The sequence below is a fragment of the Carassius carassius genome, chromosome 2, assembly GCF_963082965.1.
Source record: "Carassius carassius chromosome 2, fCarCar2.1, whole genome shotgun sequence".
In the NCBI taxonomy this organism is placed as follows: domain Eukaryota; kingdom Metazoa; phylum Chordata; class Actinopteri; order Cypriniformes; family Cyprinidae; genus Carassius; species Carassius carassius.
Genome location: NC_081756.1, coordinates 46,744,907 through 46,767,700, shown reverse-complemented (window position 1 = coordinate 46,767,700; position 22,794 = coordinate 46,744,907). Strand labels below are relative to the sequence as shown.

General features: G+C 40.0%; 1 protein-coding gene across 1 annotated transcript in view; it reads left to right on the top strand.

Annotated features, from left to right (window-relative positions):
• Positions 1-1,764: 1,764 nt before the first annotated feature.
• Positions 1,765-22,794, top strand: part of LOC132110841 (peroxisome proliferator-activated receptor gamma coactivator 1-alpha-like) — a 45,923-nt gene continuing 24,893 nt past the window's right edge. The window contains 6 exon segments of the mRNA XM_059517852.1: positions 1,765-2,133; positions 5,288-5,467; positions 19,184-19,378; positions 20,385-20,507; positions 21,198-22,218; positions 22,221-22,373. Coding sequence (XP_059373835.1) covers positions 2,086-2,133; positions 5,288-5,467; positions 19,184-19,378; positions 20,385-20,507; positions 21,198-22,218; positions 22,221-22,373 — 1,720 coding nt within the window. The 5' untranslated portion in view covers positions 1,765-2,085.

Here is a 22,794-nt window from a genome sequence, read left to right as displayed (position 1 = left end):
TCTGAGGGAGGAAGAAAATCAGTCGTGAGCGCATTACACACTATCTTTCAGCCGTTATGACTCTGCAGAGCAGTCAAGCCGATGATGTTGCTTCGTTTGCGATGCCTCGATGTATGGAAGCATTACTTGAGAGTATAAATCGTGTGAAGGGAGAGGGGTGGGGGTGCTAAATGTGACACGACATCGAATGAGCTTGAAATTAAGCCAGTCTCCACTCAGTCAGCACACACACACACACACACACACACCATGAAACATAGTATTTGAGCTCACAGCAACCTCCACGCACACTCCTGACTGGGAGAATTCGAGTAAAGAAAACGCCTCAGGCTATAGATTCAGAGTATTCTATGAACCACTACAGTCCTCACAACTTATCGACCGTGTTCTCATATAACCAACCCATTTATCCTGTCTTTATTTACATTATACATTACATTATTTACATTATTAATATTACATATTCCGTTCGCATTGCTCTGAGATGAACGATACCTCCACAGATTTGCTTAAAGGGGTCATTTGATGCGATTTCAATTTTCCCTTTCTATTTGGAGTGTTACAAGCTCTTGGTGCATGAACAAGATCTGTAAAGTTGCAAAGACTAAAGTTTCAAATCCAAAGATATATTCTTTATTAAAATTAAGACTTTTTCACGCCCTCCTAAAACGGCTCGTTCTAACATGCCCCACATCTCTACGTCACTATTTGGGAAGATTTGCATAACACCACCCAAATGTTTACGCAAAGAAAGAAGTTCTAAATATTTATATTTAAATAATTGTCCAATGATGATTCAAACGTGAGTTTTGAGCAGTGTAAAGTAGGCTTGTTGTTTCTCCGATCACAAATGGAGACATGGTTTTATGTTTAAGCTGCGCAATATGCAACACAATGCTTAAAAACACAGTATAAGTTATTATAATCAGTAATTATGTCCCCACTGGATGCAACAAAGGCCTCGTTTGTAATGCGTTTTATTGGTTTTGTCTCTTGTGTCTGATGTCCGGATCGCAAACGAATCTTTCTATTTAACCGGATCATCTTAGCGGTTGAACCAGTTCACCAAATGTGAAACCTGTTAGCAAGAAAAAAAAAAGTATATATATTAAAAAAAAAAAAAAAAAAAAAAAAAAAAAAAATATATATATATATATATATATATATATATATAATAGCATATCTGATGGATGCACTAATGGGTAAGAAATCCCTTCAGATTTGTAAATTATCCCTCTGACTGCAATGACACGTTAGTATCTAAACAGAGAGGATTATTATTATTTTTTTTTCTGTTAATATTTAAGACGATTAGCTAATTGTGTCAGTTCATTCTGAATAGAGTCCCGGATGTAATTTTACTATTTTCCTTATTTTACACGTTTGAACTACATGAGACACCAATGACAGCAACAGTTATTAGTTTTCGTTTCGAGTCGATTATGAAAGAAACAGTAGCGTTGTCAGTAGCCTCTCCAAATCATTCACAATGTTTCTGATCTAACCGGTGTCATTCTATCAGGAATCGAACTGAGCTGGGCGCGCGTTATACGTTTGATTCACTAAAAAGAACTGGTTCACAAGAGTCATTCGTTCGGGAATCGAACTACATTGGTCACTGTATGTTCCGTGCTGTACATTCAGTAGCGGTGCTGCGGCGCAGCTGGAGAGTCAGAGCACTTTAACACGGACTCCAGTCCGCCTCGGAGGAACAATCCACGCTTAATCCAACCGAAAGTCATGAGACTTATATTTACTGTATAAAGCAAAACGCAAAACGGGTTCTTGGTTCCCAACCCTAGCCGACACTAGTGGCATGTTGAGAGGAGCGCGTGGTTTTATAGTTAGGAAAGATTTACTATGCGCGTGCCAGACTCCGCCTCCCTTACAGTACGTCATTGGCGAGTAACAGCCAAGGGGAGTCACTCCCCTGCCTACTTTTAATAGCTTTGTCATGTGATGGAAAGCAGTTGTAAGACAGGTGCCCTCGGTTCATTGTCAGTGAGGGGCGGCAGGGAACGAGTGGATTTTCTCTTTTGCCCGTGATTTCTATTTTATTTTTTCGTGTCGTCATTCAGGGGCTGGATGGCGTGGGACAGGTGTAATCAAGATTCGGTGTGGAGAGAACTAGAGGTGAGAACTGATGTGTAACTTATTTTTTCCTTTTCCGGGCTGGGACACTTTTTTTGAGGAGATTGATCGCAGGAAACGTCCAAGACGAGCTTCGCTCGTAGTTCCCGTTATGTGAAATTCGACCGATCCTGTAAGATGCGCGGAAGACACTGAGGCTCTGAATACACGGGAATACACCGGGTTGTGATAAAGTTTAATTTGTTGTCAGAAATTGTATGTGCAGTGGTTTATCTGGTGATAGCGTACGGCTTCTCTCAAGCTGTGTCGGAGTTGAACAGTGCCAGTCTACTTAGGATGTCTTGTCGTGGGAAATTGTGTTGACGTGCCCGTGGATGGAGTGCGCTCGCTCGCTGTAACGCAGGTGATGATGAGACAGGTATCTGCTTCAGTGAGAGCCTAGTGCCACTGCCGATGTGCTGGAATTACTATGTTCTCGCGTCAGGTATCGTACATTGCAACTTTCCTATTAGGCTAGAACGTAGATACAGTCTCGAAGAAGGTTATTTGCATGCAAGCGGAGCGCGTGCTGGATTTATTATTGGACAGTAGGCTATGTGCTGTAAAATCTGGGTCCAGCAAAGAAAAGCTGCTGATCCTTGTTTACTTTTTTTATTTATCAAGACCTCATCGCAAGGTTAAGCGCTGCTCCATAATGCAATAGCTACATCAATAACGACTGCATAGCTGTGCATGACGTGTATCCTTTTTTTAGTGCGAAGCATTGCAATTCGAGACATTTAGGTTTATTTAAGCGTGTTTTACGTGTTCGTTCGGCGAAATGTAAGATATGGATAATAACGTCGCACTTTCATGTAAGCTAAATCATACACTCAGTGCAATCTATCTATCTATCTATCTATCTATCTATCTATCTATCTATCTATCTATCTATCTATCTATCTATCTATCTATCTATCTATCTCGTCGCGTATTGGTTTATTGCAGCCTTAACCATTTCAGATATTCATAAATCAGCGTGCTCACCTGAAACTTTTATTCACCAGGCTATATAGAAACAAAAAATATCTGCGCTGTATTGGCAGCACCTGTCTAGGTTGCAAGGTAGCCTATGCACGTGCTCTATTGTTACATTTCTTTTAAAAGATTAGTTAAGTGTCTCAGTCAGAGCATAAATCCATCTAAACACAATCAGCAAATTGCTCTCTCTCTCTCTCTCTCTCTCTCTCTCTCTCTCTCTGCATGTGCTCGTGATAGAGCTTGTCCGTATTTTTGAGTGGAAAAGGGAAGGCTTTTTCGACAAGATGCCGAGGCAGAAGCATTTGATGCATGTGATTTTATCGTTTGCCTACCACTGGTTTGCCGGCGTCTATAAATCTGTGACAGCGGAAGGACGGGATTTGTGACATAAATAGATCTAAACTAAATCAGACACCGATGATCAAGTTTGACGCGCGAGAGTCTTCTTTGATTTATTTTGCTGCTCGGCACAAACTGTGTCGTGCTGCCCTCGAGCAAAGTCTCGCCTTTTCATTTTGATTACTTATTGCGACGTTACATTTCTGTCAGTAGGCTAGTACAGAGAAAATAGCAGAGTCATAGGATTTGGGAAGCGGTATTAGGAGTTGGGGTAACATTTCGTACAATATTTGTATCGCTTTTTCACAAAACGCATCACTCTACAGCACCCTCCGCCGTTTGTCAAAACTCTATCCACCTGTGCACAAAGTCTCTCCGCGAGCTGCTGTTGGTTTAGCCTCCGCTTCGCCTCTATTTTACTCACAGCATACTCAATGATATGAAGTACAGTATCTGACCAACCAGAGGGCGTGGCTGTGGCGCTCTTCCCTACGACGGACCGCCCCTCCCCTCCCTCGGCCAATCACAGAATTGTTTGTTTTCTGGTTGGTTATGTTTTTGGAAATGCAGCAGACGCCATGTACACAGCTAAACACGCACTCTGGTTAGATTTATGTTCACTTAATTTGGTCGTTTGGATAGTATGTTTAATGTTTAATAACCAAACCACCCAGATGTGTAGTACTAGTTATTCCATTTATGTAAATATTATATTTTGCATGCTAGACACAAAGGTATCAAACACGTAGCAAAGTAACACCCCTTATTAATCAAATAAAGGAAGAGTTATTGGTTACATCAGACACACACAGGTGGGCAGGTGCAGAGATGTGAGAAGTGATACGGCCTGATGTGGACCAGTTTGACAATAAAGACTGCTAAACTGATGGCATTAAATGTGTTAAGTGTTTTGGAAGCTCAAATATTTGCATTATTTTTATTATTATTATTTAAATGTAATGTTTTGCTTTCTGTTTTTTTCATAGTTCATTTTAGCCTTCAAACAGATATGCACAAGGAACACTCTGGGAGTTACTGCTACTGAATATCCCTTTTAAAAATGATCCCATCTTGAATACCAGACTGCCTCAAATGCCATAGTGCCAAATGTTTCATTTTTATATTATGTGTGATTTATTAATGATAATTAAAACAAGCCTATGTTGCTTCAGGAAGCTAAGCATGTTATGTATTATAATGCATTATGTTTTAAAACCTGACAAAGCATTATTAGCCCAGTTGTACATGTCATTGGATTTTTAAAAATGAAGAGCGATGGGGGAAAAAATATGGACTTTGGCTTAAAAAAATGGAATGGAAAAAATGGAAAATATATAGGTTTGAGAATGAAATGTTTGTTTTTCAGTAAAGGAGTGGCTTTTTTATCTCACATTTGATTTGACATCATTTTGTTTGCATTAAATACATGGGTTTGCAAGCTTATTCCAGTAACATGTCTATATGGATACTACTGTCCAGATACAAGGTGTTGTAAAACCTGACCAGCATTGAATGATTTAATATCTGTTGATCCCACCGCTAGCCATTTGAAACCATTTATAGTTAGTGTTTGAGATCACACAGCTGCTGCAAAGTTAGAGTGAATAGTAAAGGTAAACAAATGGTAACACAAGGTGAAATCCATTGAACTAATTCTAATCAAACTGATCCTGTGATTAGATTACACCAGGTCATCATAACTTAAGAGAATAGTGTGTGTGAAGCCATGAAATATATGGCTTTTTAGGAATCTGAGCACTCATTCTTACAGAAACACTGAATGAAGATGGTTAAGATTTTAACAAATACGTGCTCAACGATCTCTTCTCTCTTTCAGTGTGCTGCCTTGGTTGGTGAAGACCAGCCTCTTTGCCCTGACCTGCCTGAGCTTGACCTCTCTGAGCTGGATGTCAGTGACCTCGATGCAGACATTTTTCTGGGAGGGCTCAGATGGTACAGTGACCAATCAGATATAATTTCCAGTCAGTACGGCAATGATACATCGAACCTGTTTGAGGTAAAGAGGGTCATGCGATGTTTTCTTATCTGATTGTGTATGCTTGTATATTGTAAAATTAGATATGATTCCAGCCTCATGCAGTTTATTGCAGAAGTGAGGAATTCTTTACAAGCTGGGATAGTCAATCAGTGCAGTTTATTAGTTAAAAACTTTACTCAATGGGAATGAGCATTTATCCACGCTGTCTGATAACTGGGGTGAGGTTTAATGATAAGCACCCAACCTTTGTGTTACTTAAGATCAGTGTTTGTACCTTTTACTACAATCTTGGGTTCGAAGCGCTAAAATTTATGGCTGTTTATATGCACTTGTCTCCTGATGTTCCAGAGTAATGATCAGTAATAAAAGAAAGCAACAGTGTCCACTCACTTTTTCCTGCTGCTTTGGTTCCGGAAGTAATTTTCCCATTCATTTTTCCCATATGATTTTTAAAAAAAGTATTAATTTATGAGTTATCATCCATAAAAGAAACCAACCAGCTATAAGGTGAATCACAACATTAAAAACTTGTAGTTAAAGCAAAAAAGTATTTGAAAATCAGTATAAGACTGTACTTGATGGCTGTAATGAGGGAAAGAAAGACCATACCGTGACGCATGACACAAATTAAAAACAATGGATATCTTGCATTTATTGCAAATTCTACATAGTTTGTTCAAGTCTGTAGTTATTATCAGGCATTTCACTGTTAAACACTGTCAATTAAAAAATAAAGCTGACTGAGACTTCAACAAAATATATACAATTGATTAAAAGCCTCATAACTAACAGTAGGTCTCTCTTTAATGGCCTTTAATTACTGTTTAAAATCAATTATAATATGCAGATGAATGGCATTTTTACTTTTACACTCTGTGGTGGTAATGATACCATTTCCCAGTAGAAAAATCAGTCCAAATCTGATTCACTGAACTCAACTGAACTATTGTTTTCATTTATTATGCAACTAGTCTGCATCCTCACCTTGATCTAAAGGGTCCACTTTTAACCAGCTAGTTCCTGTCCGGGGTTGTCATGTTGAAAAAGGGAAGAGGTAAAACTTTAAACTTTTTGCACTCGCGCTGCTTCGTCACTGAAAAAGGAAACAAAGTCCAGAGGAAAAGAAATGAGGCGGCTGACACAAAGCAGCCCTGGCTATGGCTAGTTCATTAAGTCTTATCTGTGCAGATAGAGAAGAGAAATGATAATGCTGCATTGCTCTGAGTGCTGGCAAATATAGTGCAGGGTCAGTTGCACGATTTTGGGTTTTGTGCCACGGTGTGATGGTGAGTTTTCGAAGGACTGTGTGAAACGCTTACATAGACCTTGTGGTGGGAGCATGATTTTATAGGGCCCGCAATTATGGGTGGCAAAATAAATACTGTGTGTGGGTGTGTGTTAATTAACATGTCAACACTTTACATCTATCACTGCTCATGTGATAGAAGCATATTTGAAATTTCTTTAGAAGGTTTAAGAATGTTATTGTGGACCCTGATTTAAAATTTCAGTTATAGCACAATGTGCTAAAGCAGCTGATCCTAGTTCAGTGTCAATAGTGATGAATGTGTGTATTATATATGCATTTCCAATACTGGCCTATGTGGGTTAGTACAGTGTCCAAGAGCAGCGTGAAGACAGGTTAATGAATGGCCAGGTCTTGTGTAAAGTTAGTTGGGAGGACTTTTTCTTCCTCCCGCTGCACTCATTCAAACCCCTGGTAATGTTTTCTTAACCTGTCTGACTGCAGTATAGTTAAAGGTTGTCCTGGCGAGTCCTGTGATGTCACACAGAAAGCAGGCCACACAGTGCTGATTAGGGTCTGAGAGACCACAAGGCCATTGTATTAGCTTTTTTAACAGTTTTGCATTATGTGTTTTTAATAGTATTTTTTTATTTGTATCTATACATCATAAAAACCCATGTTTAATTTTTTTTACCTAGTTTATTGAACCATTACACAATACACAAACATAGCTTGTCAAAGAAATTTACAGTATAACATACTACTTACATAAAATGCATATAAATATCATTTGTCACTATGCCTTAGTGTGATATTTATTTGCTTAGTTTTATGACCAAATCTCTGTAGTTTTAAAACATAGAATGCAATGCAATACAATGAGAGATAAAATAAACGTTCCTCAAAAGCCTGATGATCATATCTGATACAGTTTAACATGATTTTTCTAGAAAATGATGGATGGATAATCAAGTGTATCCAGGTCGTTCAGTCCAGTAAGTGTCCATCTTGAAATATGACTTATAATTATACTTTACAAAGTTTATAAAAACAGTATGAACCATCAATCAGATGACAGAAGGCATGCAATAGATTGCGTACAAAAAGAGTGATCATTTAGAGCCCTTTGATGCAGGCTTAAAAACAGAAAATTACAGCTACATACACACACACAAAAGCACCATCAAATAAGCTATGTATATTTGGATATGCACAACAGACATGCTCGTAAGTGACATAAAGCTTTTCTCGCAAATATGATTCATTATTTCATGTCTTAGGCTTTCCTGATATCTTGTACACGAAGTTCCATTATTGCAGGGCCGTGTGGGGCAAGCCAGCAGGCAGATGAGAATGAGCGATTGCAGCGGGAAGGGAAACGCAGCCTAGAGATTGCGTGTGACGTGATGGCTTATGCCTTTCAGTGGCAGTTCAGCCCTAGTTATCAAGCCCATCTCAGGGACTAAAACGGATCTCTGGAGGTGGGGGCCGACAGGCAGCTCGCTCTGCCCCAGGGAGAGGGCCTGACAGCACGGTCAGCCTGTCACCAGCAGCCCCTCTCTGGGGAACAGGGCCATGGGGAGGTTAGAAGCACTCAGACATGTAAAACCATGTTTTGAGTCAAATAGATTTGCTCTTTTAGGCATCGCTTGAAAGTGTAGGGCTTTTCTACATTTGTATTGAGCTGCTTGTATTCCCTACATAAAACATTTACTTCTCATGCACAGTGATAAGTGTTAATCTGCGCACAAGTTTATCATACAGGATGTTACATTTCTTACCCGTCATCCAAGTAAGATAGCATTTTTAAGACAATCCATTGGAAGAAATTTCATTTTTAGGCTGATATAATAAATACCGTAGCTTGTGCTGCTATTGTGTTTCATTGGACATGGGAGTAGATGGGGGCTAAAGGTTTTTTTTTTTCTCTCTCTGATTGTTGGAGATTTCTCTGCAAAATCATAGGTAATGTAGTTTTTAATCTGGAATTTTGATGTTAAATAAAAAATAAATTGAAATAATGCTGACTGAGACTTTAACAAAAACGTGCCATTGATTAAAAGCCTCATAACTCACAGTAGGTGTCTTATTAATGGCTTTTAATTATCATTTAAAATAAATTCCACTATGGAGAAAATGAATGCTATTTTTACGTTTACACTCTATGGTGGCATGGAAATGGTAGCATTTCCCAGTGGACAAATCAGTCCAGAACTCACCAGTGCTGTTTTAGTTTATTATAACTAAATCTACATCCTCACCTTGATCTAAAGGGTCCAAAAAATTAATGTAGAGGCACGTATTTCCAGTAAGCCTATGTTGTTTTTATTATTGATTTTTTATATATATATAAACATATTTCTATTAAGTTATACTACACACTTTAAGGTCCACCATTGTCCAAACATGGCATTACTACGATACCATATTCAAAACACTATGTTAGTGAAGGAGCAAAGATAGCAGAATTGAAGAAGAATATAACAGTTTCCACTTTGTGTTGTGTTGTGTTGGCATTGTGTTGGCTAGATTAGCAAGTTTTGTGTTAATTGTGTAATATTCATATTTTAACATGTTTTTGTTTGCAAAATAACTTTGAATTTTCAGCCATCAATTCAGTGTAATTCTGCCCTAAACTCCAGCAGTTAGGAGCCTATAACATGGCATAGAGATTTTAAGCAGAGGTCTAGTCCTGATGTAGTCCTGATCACTCTCTCACTTGATAAACAGGTGACCGGAGTGTAACATGCTGTCTTTTGGATGGCCTTTAGCTCTGAATCCAGGCTAGAGTTCTTGCTGTTCTCTCCACTACATGGACAATGTGTGGAATGGAACACTCCCTGACTCCAAGTGATTGCCGGAGCCTTTAATTTTAAGGGCACTTGACACCTAGTCAAAATAACTTGCTGCTAAAGACTGTACTGTATTAGGTCACCCAGGGCTGTTCGGTCGGGTTGTGTGATGTTTATATCCAAAAATGAAACTCTGCTGCCAGCGAGTGTTTGGAGTTACAACTTGTTCATGGAGTAAAAGCACTGGCTGTGCTTTGGAAGGTGGCTGCAGTTAGCCAAAGTGTGGGTCTGATATCTAAGTGTGAAAAATTGCTGAAATAAATCACTCACACACTCAAGTACACGCATTCACACTTACACATAAACCCATCCATGTAAACAGGTCCTATTTGCTTCCTGCTCTTCTAGTAATTGGTAAGTCTATCAAACAGTCAAAGAGTAATCGAGATCAAATCGGCCAAATGTACTGTAGGTCTCGCAGAAGACAGAAAAACGTTCAAGAGCACATCCACACCGAGACACACGCACATGGTGTTAACGGTAACTGCTGATGGCATCTCATTTTTAATTTGCTAATTTATGCTGACATTTGAAAACACACCATCAGTTTAGCTGCACAAGTTCAGCTGGGCCAAGCATATTATCATTTTGTGCTGTATAATGTGATTTCCTCAAGTGAACATTCACACGCACTTGCACATGCACACACACTCGATACTTTGACTTTTCTCCTGGCTATGCATCTCAAAGTGCAGACAGTTTTCATGTTGTCAGGCATCAAAAGCATCCTTAAAGCTGCTGCTGTCATTTTTTTGTCAAGTCTTATTTATCACTAGTATTCATTAATATTTTGAATCAGCTTTTATTTGGATATTTTTAGTTTTCATTTTTGAATAGCTTTTCGTATTTTGCATTATCTGCGGGTACTATCACAATTAATATTTTCATTTTATTTTTTCAGCTACCAACAAATGATTGTAATAGTTTTAGGATTAGTTAGGAATAGCAATATTGTTTTTGTCATTAATGGTTGCTGTATTATGTTTATCCACCTGAAACCTAAATTATTTAGCTATTCTGTTGCTTCAGAGTGAACCTGAATGCTTAAGTGAATTTTCTTGGTTTTATCTCTCATGTTGCATGAGCTGAAGGTATATTTAGCTGTATGTCACGACTCCATCCTGGTCCCAGAGGACCTCCTTCCTGCAGAGTTTAGCTCCAACCTCCTCCAACACATCTGCCTGGAGGGTTACAGTAATCCTGACGACCTTGATTAGCTAGTTACGGTGTGTTTAATTAGGGTTGGAGCTGAGCACTGCAGATTAGTTGCCCGCCAGGAACAGGACTAGACACCTATGTAGTAAATAGGTAGTATTTATTTATTTTTGTCCATGAGAATAGTAGCATTGGTGCCGCCATTGGTCAGTGCAGATAATTGCTTAGAGCTGTTTCGTCACAATTTTAAAGTCTGTTTCTCATATGCAGCGCATCAAAAGGAGTTGGGCAATTTCACAGCCATACCAGGGTGCCCTCTTAGTTGCAAAAGCCTCGAAATGTGACAGAGCACTGTCATTTATAGGGAACCTCTGAAGTTTTGGCTGTGAAGCTTGTCAAACTACCGTAAAGAGAGTCTGAAATCCAGCGGGCATAACAAAATATGTTCACTTTGCAATGAAGCGAGCAGAAAAAAGCAAGGGAGTGAGGGAAAGAAGACGGAGGGTAACATCACTTGTAGTTTGAAAATTGTCCCCGCAGGGCATGTTTGGAGAAGTAAGTTAACATAAAGCTTGTTGCTCAGCTTGCTTGCGAACTCTTGCATTTTGCTTCTTTCTCAGGCTCTGGTTTCCTGTCCTGTATTCATTTCTATGCCTCTGTCATCTTTCTCTGTCCACACAGCCATTTTGTTATTCCTTCATGCTTGCTTTGCCATCCCTTGCTGCCTAAAGCGATGGTTGCATGTGAGATCTTTCTTTGGGGGCATGTAGCCTCAGCTGATCTTCATACTTTGCCACCTGATGCTCATCACAGAACCAATTTAACACCCCTGCAGGGGAGAGAGTAGAATTGGTAGAATTTGTTACCATGGGGATTTGAAGTCTGTGCTAGAGAAAGAGTAGGAAAGAATATTATAATTCATTTATGTGCCTGTTATTGGTATTTATTGAAGTAAAAGACCTTGTTTGTTTGTTAGTACTGATGCATTCAAAATTTCAGCATGCTAAAAATCAGTTTTTGAGGGCTGAAATCATTGACCGAAGCTGTAAAGTAAAATTAGCATTCATCCAATGGCATGTTTTTACTGTATCAGCATCTAGTTTGTGCACACAATTTCCATCAGTCATTTAATTGATTACTAAAAAAAACTTTGATTTTTGGTTTTGATTTTAGGGTTAGGGGTTATTTAGAAAAAATAAAAAATAAAAAATAGGATTTCGGTAAAAAAAAAAAATAATTTAGGTGAATCACAAAAAACATTTTTTTTTTTTTTCATTTAGGGGGGAAAAAGAAAACTGAAAATCTATTAGCTAACTTAAAGGCTTTGGCACTCTAAAACTATTTCAGCAAAACCTAAAATAAAATATTTTGATGTTTCCTTCAAATATTTTTCGGTTCCCGAACTTTCCGTGCATCACTAATCACACTCATCACAAATGCGTGTTGATAAAGTGCAAAAAGCACAGAAAAGTCAGCAAACTCTTCCTCTCTAAATATATCTCAATTTAACCACAGACAGAGTCGAATATGAAATTAACCTTGTTTAGAGCAATGCTTGATTGGCAGATGAGTACGTGGCCTTTTACTGTTGTCTGAGGCATATGAGGGTAGATTAGCATTTACACTACAAACACAATGTGGTCACTCGGAGTGAACTGATACCATGCTATTCTTTGAAGTACCAGGTAAATTCCTTTGTATAAGAAATACAAAAAAGTATTATCTGATGCTGTACCATGTTACAGCCACAACAATTCTGGCTGTCATCATTATGTTATAGATAATTAGATCCCACTTTATCTTAAGTGGCCTTAACGACTATGCACTTACATAAAAAAATAACGTAATTCAAATTCCAACCAAATTCAAACGTAAGTACATAGTAGTTAACAGTGAGCGGTGGTTTCAGACATTACAGTGCTTCACTCGCACTGACTCTTATTCTGTCTGAAAGAATGAAAAGACCGAGCTGAAGGTGGAGCGATTCGACCAATCAGATGAAAGGAGCTCTTCAGCGCCGCCCACAAGTGCGAATGAAATATTGAAGCCATAAACCGAAATGATCAAAACGTACATGAACCAACTGTCTTGTCCATGTTCTCTCACTTGAATCCTCTTCTTGAGTATTGAGTCTCTTGACCTTCTGCAAGCCCCGCCTTGTTCACGCAGTGATTGCGGACACGTGATCAGCTCGGAATGCATTTTCAATGTGCACATTGAATTTTGCTACATTCATTGCGGTACATTGAATGAAAATGCAAACGTTGTCTTGACTGTGAGTGTTAATGCATTTAAGAAAAATAGCATTTAAATTATAATTTTGCCACAGTTTTTGCTTGAACATGTTATACATATCTAATCATTTCTGTAATACATTTTCATTTTAATTTTGCAACTTATAAAGCGTTAAAATTAGTATTCATTTTACATATTAAAACTGGTGTATGAAATGGCAAATGAAAATTATGTAATTTAATTTTCATTTTCATTTTGCACAAAACTTTGCACAAATGTATTGGAAAATGTAAATGTAAATACAGAAATGCATTGCCATTTTACATATTGCATTGTCATTTTGCATATTACATTCCAAATTGAAAATTGTTACCCATATGCTTCCATACTTAATATAAATTGGGACCGATAATTCTTTACCAAGATTTTATATCTGCTTACAAATATTATCTAATTTCTTCAATCTTGTCTTTACCTTAAGATTTGACCTTAACACATATATCGCATGTTTTGTGTGGCATGTTGGTACTGTTCAAATGGCTGTAACAAGGTTTAGCTTCCTTTGCTCTGGGACACACTGTGTTCTGCCAGTTCAGTGTCAGCTGACATCCACTACCCAGAACTGAAGCACCACAGGTGGTGTCACACATGAGACCAAATTTGATCTGAGTTGTTGTAAATAATTTAACATGAACAGTACAACCAGTACTACTCAAGGATTTAATGATGGCTTATATAATGCTTGTATGTTCATGCTTTGAACATAACATTATTGACTGCATTGACGTGTGCGAGCATCCAAACACACAGAGGCGCACAGACGGTACAGTATTTTTCACATTTTGAAAAGCGTGTCACCAGTTGTAGGCTATTTTTAGTCTTGGACGTTAATCTCTTCTAAGAGCCTTTTAGGACCTGTCTCTTTCTAACCTGGCCGGAAACGCTAAGCCAATAAGCCCCAGGCGTCTGGCTCAACTCTTGGCCGGGAGAGAAAGTGAGTCCCGGTACAGGCGATTCCTGGATTATTTAATACTTCAGCGTGGCAGGGAGGGGGAGTTTGGATCTCTGAATTCCAGGAACGCTGGCTCTTTTAGGGTTTATGCACTGCAGGGTACAGAATGTTTCGGATGTAGCTTAGTGGCGTCACACTGCATGATTTTATGGAGGAGGTAAATTAACAAACAAAATGCTACTTTTCTGCAACGAAGAATGAGCTGATTGGGTGCATTGCGGGAGATAAATTTGTTGCATGCTCAGACTTGCATGAGCATTTTCAATAGCTCTGTCTGCTAGGTAAAATGAAATGATGTAACATATATTCCCAAAGTTTTGATTGAGGATCAGTTTTCCAGTTGCAGACAGTCTCATTCCTCCTTACATCTATAATTCATCCTGCATTTCCATGATATTCATCAATAATATTAAGTGTGAGCATACGTTGAGAGTCATGCATCACTGTCACTATTAGATTTTAAAAAGATGTAGATGAAAGTGAAAAAAGGCTCTTTATCATGTGTGTGTGTGTGTGTGTGTGTGTATATATATATATATATATAGAGAGAGAGAGAGAGAGAGAGAGAGAGACTCAAAAGGAGAAGGGAAAAAAAGCATAATGGAAATAATCGTCTCACAAAGTCAAGGTCTGGTTGATCTTCCCTCACCTACAGGAGATGGAAGTCAAGGTAAAAGTTAATGCATTTATTTAGTAATCAGCCAATAGCTTTTATCCAGTGGGGTGAAAGCAATACTGTGGGTTCTGATAAGATCATTTGCTTTCATGTGTTTTGCTGGCTACTGTACTCAGCATTGAGTGTAAATTGAATAGCATGACCTTTTGCAGCCAAATCAAATTGACTGTATTTCCACACACATTTGATGGTTTCAATTACAATAATTTTTTTGATATTGGAGGCTGTAACCTCACTCGTTCCTCATGGAAACTCGTCTGAGAGCAGTTGCTTGCGAAAAAATTTACACGCATGTGGTCATGCAGTCTGTAAGCACTTTTTTGCCCTTTGCCTTCATACAGACGCAACTGACCCTTGTGCAGTTAACACATGTATTATTAAAAAAGTACTGTAGTTTCGTCTTTCTCCTTTGTTGTTGCTCCTCTGCGAGTATGGTGCAGTGCCGATGATGATGTGTTCCACTGCTGAAATCAGGGTGACAAATGATGGGCCGCCCCCGCCAGTGTTCTGCTCATAAGCCTGCCAGCAGCTGAAAGGTCAGAGGGGGATCTGGAGGATAACAAAGCACTTTTAACAAGAGAAAAGGGTGACTTTACACGTTTAAATACTGGCTTTATATGTCCATGTTTTCTTGTGTCCACATATATGGCAGTTCCTGCTGCACTGGGCTCTTTTACTTTCATCTGCCTCCTCCTCCTTACTTGTATTTTCTAGCACATCATAGCATGATCACCATCCTGAATATGTTTATTTTCACAAAAGTTTGCCTACCTCCGCAGATTTGCCACCTCAGACTTAAGCGAAGTTCTGCTTTCATGCACGTTCCAGAAAGGAATAACGATGTATGTTTTTCTTTTCTCCGCTGCATTAAAATATTTAGACTCCAGCTCTTTAGGAATCCGAGCACCCTAGTGTCAGCATTATTGGGTGAGTTTCTAAAATAAGCAGTGCATCAATATGTCTGAGCACCGAAAACGAAGTTTATTCTAATTGCATTAGAAAGAGAGCTGTGGGCCATCTGTTGCAACACAGCTAAAAAACAGCATGCAAACTCCTCTGTCTCTCTCTATGTTCAGTGCATCCATTTAGATCATGTCAGTTTGCTGCTAGCCTTTTATTTTTCACTTTCAGCTTTTTCACTTTGTGCAAGAGAGCAATTATTTCTAGGTAGATTTTTTTTGTTTGTTTGTTTTTTGGGTGGGGCACTTACAAGCACATATTAATTTATCAGTATTATATTTTAATCTCCCTCTTCATTATGCATTAATCTGGTTATTTGCATACAAAAACAACTTGTACTTGTTGCTGATGAGTTTGATTGCTGCCTGTTCAAGCTTCTGGTCCAGACAGAGTCAGGGGGGTGGTAATGTTGGTTTGGGCTATGAAAAGTTAATCTTTGCCATACTCTGTCTCTCCGTGATCATTGCCTCTGGAGCAGGCATGCCTCGGTGCCCAGCTTGCAGGATCATTTGCGAGGGAAATGGGGTTTGAAATAGTGCTGGTGATTCCACTCGCAGAATCCTATTTTTGAGTATGATATATGACTGCTGTGCCATGTACGTATACTGTGACATGATCTAAAATGTATTTGTTGACATGTATTCTCTCTCTTCCCACCCAGAATACCATGACCAGGCACAGACTGCACAGTGTAGAATATTACTTGGATTTGTTTGTTATGGAATCAGATACTAATGACACAATATACTAATGAGAAACCACCTGTCGCTCTGTGCGTGTGTCCTATAAACCTTCATGTTTCTGAATGTTTCTGAATTTTCAGATGAGGCTTTGTCCTAGACAACTTGCTTTTCAAGTTAAAATTTACAGTTTTTCTTAATTACAATTCTGCAGTTTCTATTCAAATTCAGGAGTTGTATTTAAATTTAAAAGACATGCTCAATTCAATTCTGAATGGTGTACAAACTTTGCTTGTGTCACAGCTAGAAGTAAAATTATAGACAAATAATGAATGGAGCAAAACCATTTTAGAGCTGTGAACAGTCAAAATTAATCCTTTTTTTTCCTGTCAGATGAAAAAAAACTCTGTTTTGGTTTCAGAGAGAACAAAAAGAGAAAGAAAAACATATCGATCTTCACTTTAACCTTTTCCCACACATTCTAGGTCATTTAATGTCTTCTATGTCGATGGTGCAAGACTTTGGTTGTTAAATGCACTCTGAGTAAGTGACTTTCTAGGTTTTATTACTGCAGAGTTTTCACTCTTCGATACAGTGGAGATGCTAGGCCACAGACACGATCAAAATACGAAACTCACAATTTACTATTTTTATATTTTTTCGTTACCTGTGGGGTATTCGCTCAGATCTTCAAAAAATATCAGACCGATTTTTTCTAGCCGCAAAATTGGAGTAAAAGAAAAGGACAGGAATACAATGGCTTAGGCAGAACACAACAAAAGAGTTAAAGCAAGGACAATTTCAAAGCCTGTCTGATAACAAAAGAGCGTACCTTATAATGAATGACTGGTGAAGGCTGGTGCGCCTCTGAAGTACTGGGGGAGGAAGGGGAGCTAGATAGAGAGTGACTGCCGAGAGCTTGTCAGTGTGTTTTATGGCTAATTGAAGCATTTGTGGTAAAACAGCCATGAATGGCAACCTTTAGAATTATAGCAGGTTAATATATTGTGATCCCACAATTAGCCCACGATTGTTAAGATCTGTTTAATTCAGTGGGGTCCATTAAGTGGAATGGAAAGGTCCTATCTATTTTTCTTTTCTTCTTACCCAGACCGTTTCTCTTTAGAGGCAATCGATGGCTGCGGACACGGTTCCAAAGGTTGCCTGGAAAATCCAGTCACTCTGGTACTGGGCTGGATGTACTTTGCTAGTGTTGGTTGGTTACGCTTTGAATTATGTGCCTGAATGGAGGACAAAGGTTATTGGGTCTGTTTAGTAGAATACCGAGAGATAACCAATGTTGAAAGAGGAGTGCCGTTTTTGGCAGAACTTTTGATTGTTGTATTAACCTTGGAGTACATTCTGTCATGCTAGAAAAGGTCTGACTGTGAGTTCACACTTGTAATGAGTAGTTTTACTAACCGTTTGTCCTTATTTGGGTGCATGCTGAACTGTTTCCGAAAATAAAATCACCAAATGAATAAAAGCTTTCCTCTAGAAATCAAACGATGAATTTCTTTGGGAAGTTATCCTAAATAAGCAAGATTATAATCAGCTTGAAGGAAATGCTTATTGTTATTGCCCTCTGTTTTAGTGGCTGCCTGGGTTTTTATGAAGTTGCAGAAGACAAATTGCAGGGAGACAGCAAAAGCACAGCTCACAGAAAGGGCATTATTAGCCAACCAGATTAAGTCACATGCTGTGATTTCTTTCTAGCCGCTTTACGTCAGAACTCAGGTGCCCCTGCGAATGTTTTGTTATCTCTCGGAAATATGCACTGTTATCAATTCCAGTACAGAATTAGAAAACATGTCCCAAGGAGGGTATTATGAACTCAACGAAGCTGGGCTTAGCATTTTCCTTCCTGTCAGTGGCTAATCAAACGTTAGCACTATCAGTACTGCAATCTCTTAAATGGAGTGAGATAAGTAAAATGGCCTTGTTCTGATGTCTCAAAAGCAGCTCCTGTGAGCAAATGAACATGATAGTGTGAAGTCGAGAGAAACTATTAATAGAAAAGGGATCAATTGGGGTGATCGTTGCACATGGGACCGGAGGCTAAGCAATGCAACACTTCTATCTAAAGAGGACAGCCCCCCTGCAGCCACCACTATCATGCCCGAATGCTATCAGCAAGCGATACTAATCCTATGGTGTGCATACAATGATTTGTTCTTGTTGGTTTGCATGCACCATGTCCCCCAGCAATTTTGGTGTTTATCTTCTGCAATTTCTAAGTCCCGTGGGCTTTGGTGCTGGATCTTCCAGTGCCTGCGACTTTTCCACAGCCACCGCTCCATAGATAGTGCCCCTCCTGCGTTACCATCTGCAGAAGAGACAGAGACGGGAACATCAAAGAGTTTAGCATTTAGCATTTGATTCTGTAATCACACTTCATATGCTCAAAAAAAAACTGCATCTATTTCAGTTCACAATAAGGCTCCTTATCTGTGGATTGCCAGCTTGAATTTGGTTGATGAGCCATTTGAGACATCTGAGTTAGGGATTGGAAGAACTTAACTTCCCTCTTATTGTTTCTTACCTCTTTGTCACTACTTCCCTGGGTAGTTGCTATGTGTCAGCTCAGTTAATGGGTTTCTTATGGGAGATATTATTTTGGTCCAGTAAGCTGCATGTTTAATGTGTGACTGACAGTGCTGACTCATGTGGCTTAGGCAATTTGTATTAGAAAGATAATTTGTAGTAAAAAAAAAAAAAAAAAAAAAAAAAAAAAGTATATGCTGCAAAAATAAAATAAAATAATAATAATAATAAATAAAATTTATCCTCTATTAGCGATTATGGAGCACTGCTCCACCCAGCCTGAAAACAGACTAAATGTACTACTACTCCAAACTAAAATGTCCTATTTTCTGACACTGTTCTTTCTCTTTCCCCATTTGTTTTCACCCCTTAAGAAGATAGATGAGGAAAATGAGGCCAACTTGCTGGCAGTGCTCACAGAAACCCTGGACAGTATCCCAGTGGATGAAGACGGGTTGCCTTCGTTCGAGGCCCTGGCAGATGGGGACGTGACCAATGCCAGTGATCAGAGCTGTCCTTCCACCCCAGACGGCTCACCATGCACCCCAGAGCCAGAGGAGCCTTCCCTGGTAAGAGACCCTCCCAGTCCATGCGTTCCTTGTGCCCAATCCTATTTTGCCATGAAGCATGGCCCTCTCATTCAGTTTCCTTCCTTAGCTCTTTCTTAATCCCACTGTGTTTCACTTTGCTCCCTCTGTCTGGTCTTCACTATCACCAGATAAGGGGATGCTGCACGCCTGTCACCAAAAATGGGTACAGACTTGCCAGACAGCAGCTCTGGCTCCTATTGATGTCTGAGCACAAAAACATTGCCACAGTGCTCTTGAAACAGCAAATCTAATTAGATCAGTGTTCCCAAGGTGCTAATTGCATTGTTGATTACTGCAAAATGGAACACTGTCAAGCTGAAGTAATGAAAAATATGCTGAAAGAATTAGATTTAATGAAGTATACTATTTTAATTAGCATTTTGTTTAATAAACCATCAGTAAACGGCAAAAGTTGAAAGCCACCTTGCATTTATTTTGTTGAATATTAGTACATTAACGTTAACACCGGGCTCTATAACATTCTGAGCATCACAGAAAAGGTGTTGCACCTGCTCTGCTTGACATTCTTCAACACTATCACTCTAATATATCTTATTCATAGCCTGCAAAATTAAATAATTAAAGTTTAATGTTGAAGCATAGAAATAGTCATATATTATTTTTTTTTTATTTATTTATTTATTTATTTCAACATGATACTACTGTCATCAAACAAATGAGTTTGTAAACTTACAGAGAGAATCCTATGAAACAATGCGGGCAAAAATTAGCTTACAAGAGACCATATCCACAAACAGCAAAGAGTGCTAACAATGCCAATGTCATGGGTTTGATTCCCAGGAAATGCATGCAATGATAAACTGTATACCTTGGATGCAATGTAAGTCACTTTGAATAAAGCATCTGCCAAATGCATAAATGCGATGCAAATGTAAGTGTTGTTTGGAGATTGTTTGCATTATTTGCATTTTGTTTTAAATTCTAGCTGTAATCCCTGTGATCTGTTTCTCTGATGTGTTTGTAGCTGAAGAAGCTCCTCCTGGCGCCTGTTAACTCCCAGCTCAGCTATAATCAATACCCAGGTGGCAAGGCACAGAACCATGCAGCCAGCAACCTACGGATCAGACCAACACCTGCTGTTGCCAAGGTAGCTGCTCGCTGCAATTCTTGCATCAAAGGCCTGGTGTGTGAGCTCATCTGCTAGTTCCATGTAATTTTTCCTTTCTGATAAATTATACAAATAGTCTGCTCCCTCCAGGGAGCTAAAGCTTGATTAAGTTTTGTGTGTGATGGAGGTGTTGTGGCTGTCTCATCTAAAGTTACCTTATCCTTGATGACGTTCAGGACTTCTGAATGGCACAATCTCATTTGCATGAAAAAAAGAAAACGCTAAGATGTCTTGATAGAATTAGCAAAAAACAATGATTTGTTTCCACAGGCTCAGTCATGTTGTGAACTAGAAGAAAAATTTGTAGTTATTTTTTAGGTGAACGTCTCTCTCCTCTCCACTCAAACATGCTCATGCACATGCGCCACTCTCTTTGTGGAGTTAATTTTCCATAATGACTTTGACTCATCTGTTTCTGGAGCACTGCACATGGCAGGGTCCCAGAGGACACCACCGCCTCTTCCTCCTGCTGCCTGTGTGCAGATCTTTCTGGAGCTGCCCCAAGACCTCGTAATTAAGATGATGGGCAAAGCACACTCACGTTGTCTTTTGGGAGACTAAACCACCTCTGCGCTAACCCCATGTTCAAATCTCCTTATGTTACCAATGTCCCCTGTTACATCCCATGCTCATTCTACTCCCTTTCTCTCTCTGATTTCTGTTCTTTAGACAGAAAACCCCTGGAATACCAAACCACGAGGGGCCTGTCCCAACCGGTCTGTGAGACACCCTTGCACTGAGCTGCTCAAGTACCTCACCTCTAGCGACGAGGCCTTCCAGACCAAAGCCAGGGAAGCCAAGAGCACCTGGACAGGTTGCGGCAAGGACAGGGGAGGGGCTTGCACATCCTCCTGCTCATCATCTTCCTCTCCTTCATCCTCGTCTACCTCCTCTTTCTCCTCCCTGTCATCCTGCTCCTCTTCCACCGCCTCTAAAAAGAAGACATCCTCTGCCTCCCCATCATCGCAGCAGCAGCAGCAGCAGCAGCTGGCAGTGCAGGCCCAGCGAGGTGAGAGCCAGGCAGCCGGCACATGTAGTGTGGCTGGTGAGGGGGCGGGGAAGTGGCGGCGATGTACTCAAGGGGAGAACTCCGCACCCTTTGGGCTGTCCCACAGAGGCGGCTGTGACCATTCCTGCTCCGGCGAAGAGGGGAGGCAGCCAGGCCTGCAGCCAGGTGTTGACTCAGGCAGCTTGGCCGCTGCCCACTTTATTAGGTATATGCACTCTTACTCTCTCCCGCCTAGAGAGATGGGTCATGCAGGCAGCTGTGGTCATTGCCTTGAGGTAGGTGGCTTGGCTGAGGCTGGCTGTGCTAATAGGCACGTAACAGTGACCATTAGGAAAAGGAGGCAAGAGCTAGAGTACCCCATGCTCAGTCAGCTGCTCACCTCCAGGCCCAGGCCAGCCCGTTACCGGGCTCACCTGCAGTTGCCCAGTGTCCCCCAGAATAAAAGGCGAGACCTACCTGACACAGCTTCTAGAGTCCAAGAGAGCCACAGAAAATTAGAGCAAGCTAGTAGTGAGCACCCTAGAAAGGCACCTAGCTTAAACGAGCAGGCATTTAGTGTGGCTGACCAGAGCGATCTTGAGTGTTCAGCAGAGCTTAAATTAGACCTAGAGAGCTGGTTAAGCATGCCAGAACAGGTGACAGGAGACAGCTTGCATAATCTAGTGGGCCAAGCTGGGGAGGATGTTTTGATGATGTCATAGGCAGCCCTATGTCATTCTCACAGGGCCTGCCAAGCCCAATGTTCCCAGTCTCTTTAGTTCCAGAGAGCACGCCCTCCAACTCACAAAAACAGGCACTCCGCAAGCACCTTGATGACCAAGTCCCACCAATGTTAGGTAATCATTACTGCATCCCTGCCCTCTCTCCTTTGCCTCTCTTCCTTTAAATGCTTCCCAATTTGACCACACACTAACCACAGTGCTAACACAAACCTAACATTTACTTGGGAGCAAAAACTGATGCAGTTCCAAAGCATTAACCTCTGAATCGGCATAAACCCTTGTCTGTAGATTAATTATAAATGAAAGACGGGGAATGCCTGCAACAATTTAAACTATCGCGTCGCCCAATTTCAAACTCAGATCTGTGTTGAAAAGCTTCTTTCTCAGGCTGCCTTAATATAGCTGTTTAACTGAAAGGTACTCCCTAGCTGCAGTTGGAGACGGTCGCAGCCTCAGGCAACTGCACACGCTTCCTCGACTCTTCTTTCTTCCTCTGCTTTGGTTTCAATTGCACGCAAAATATCTTCTTGTTAGA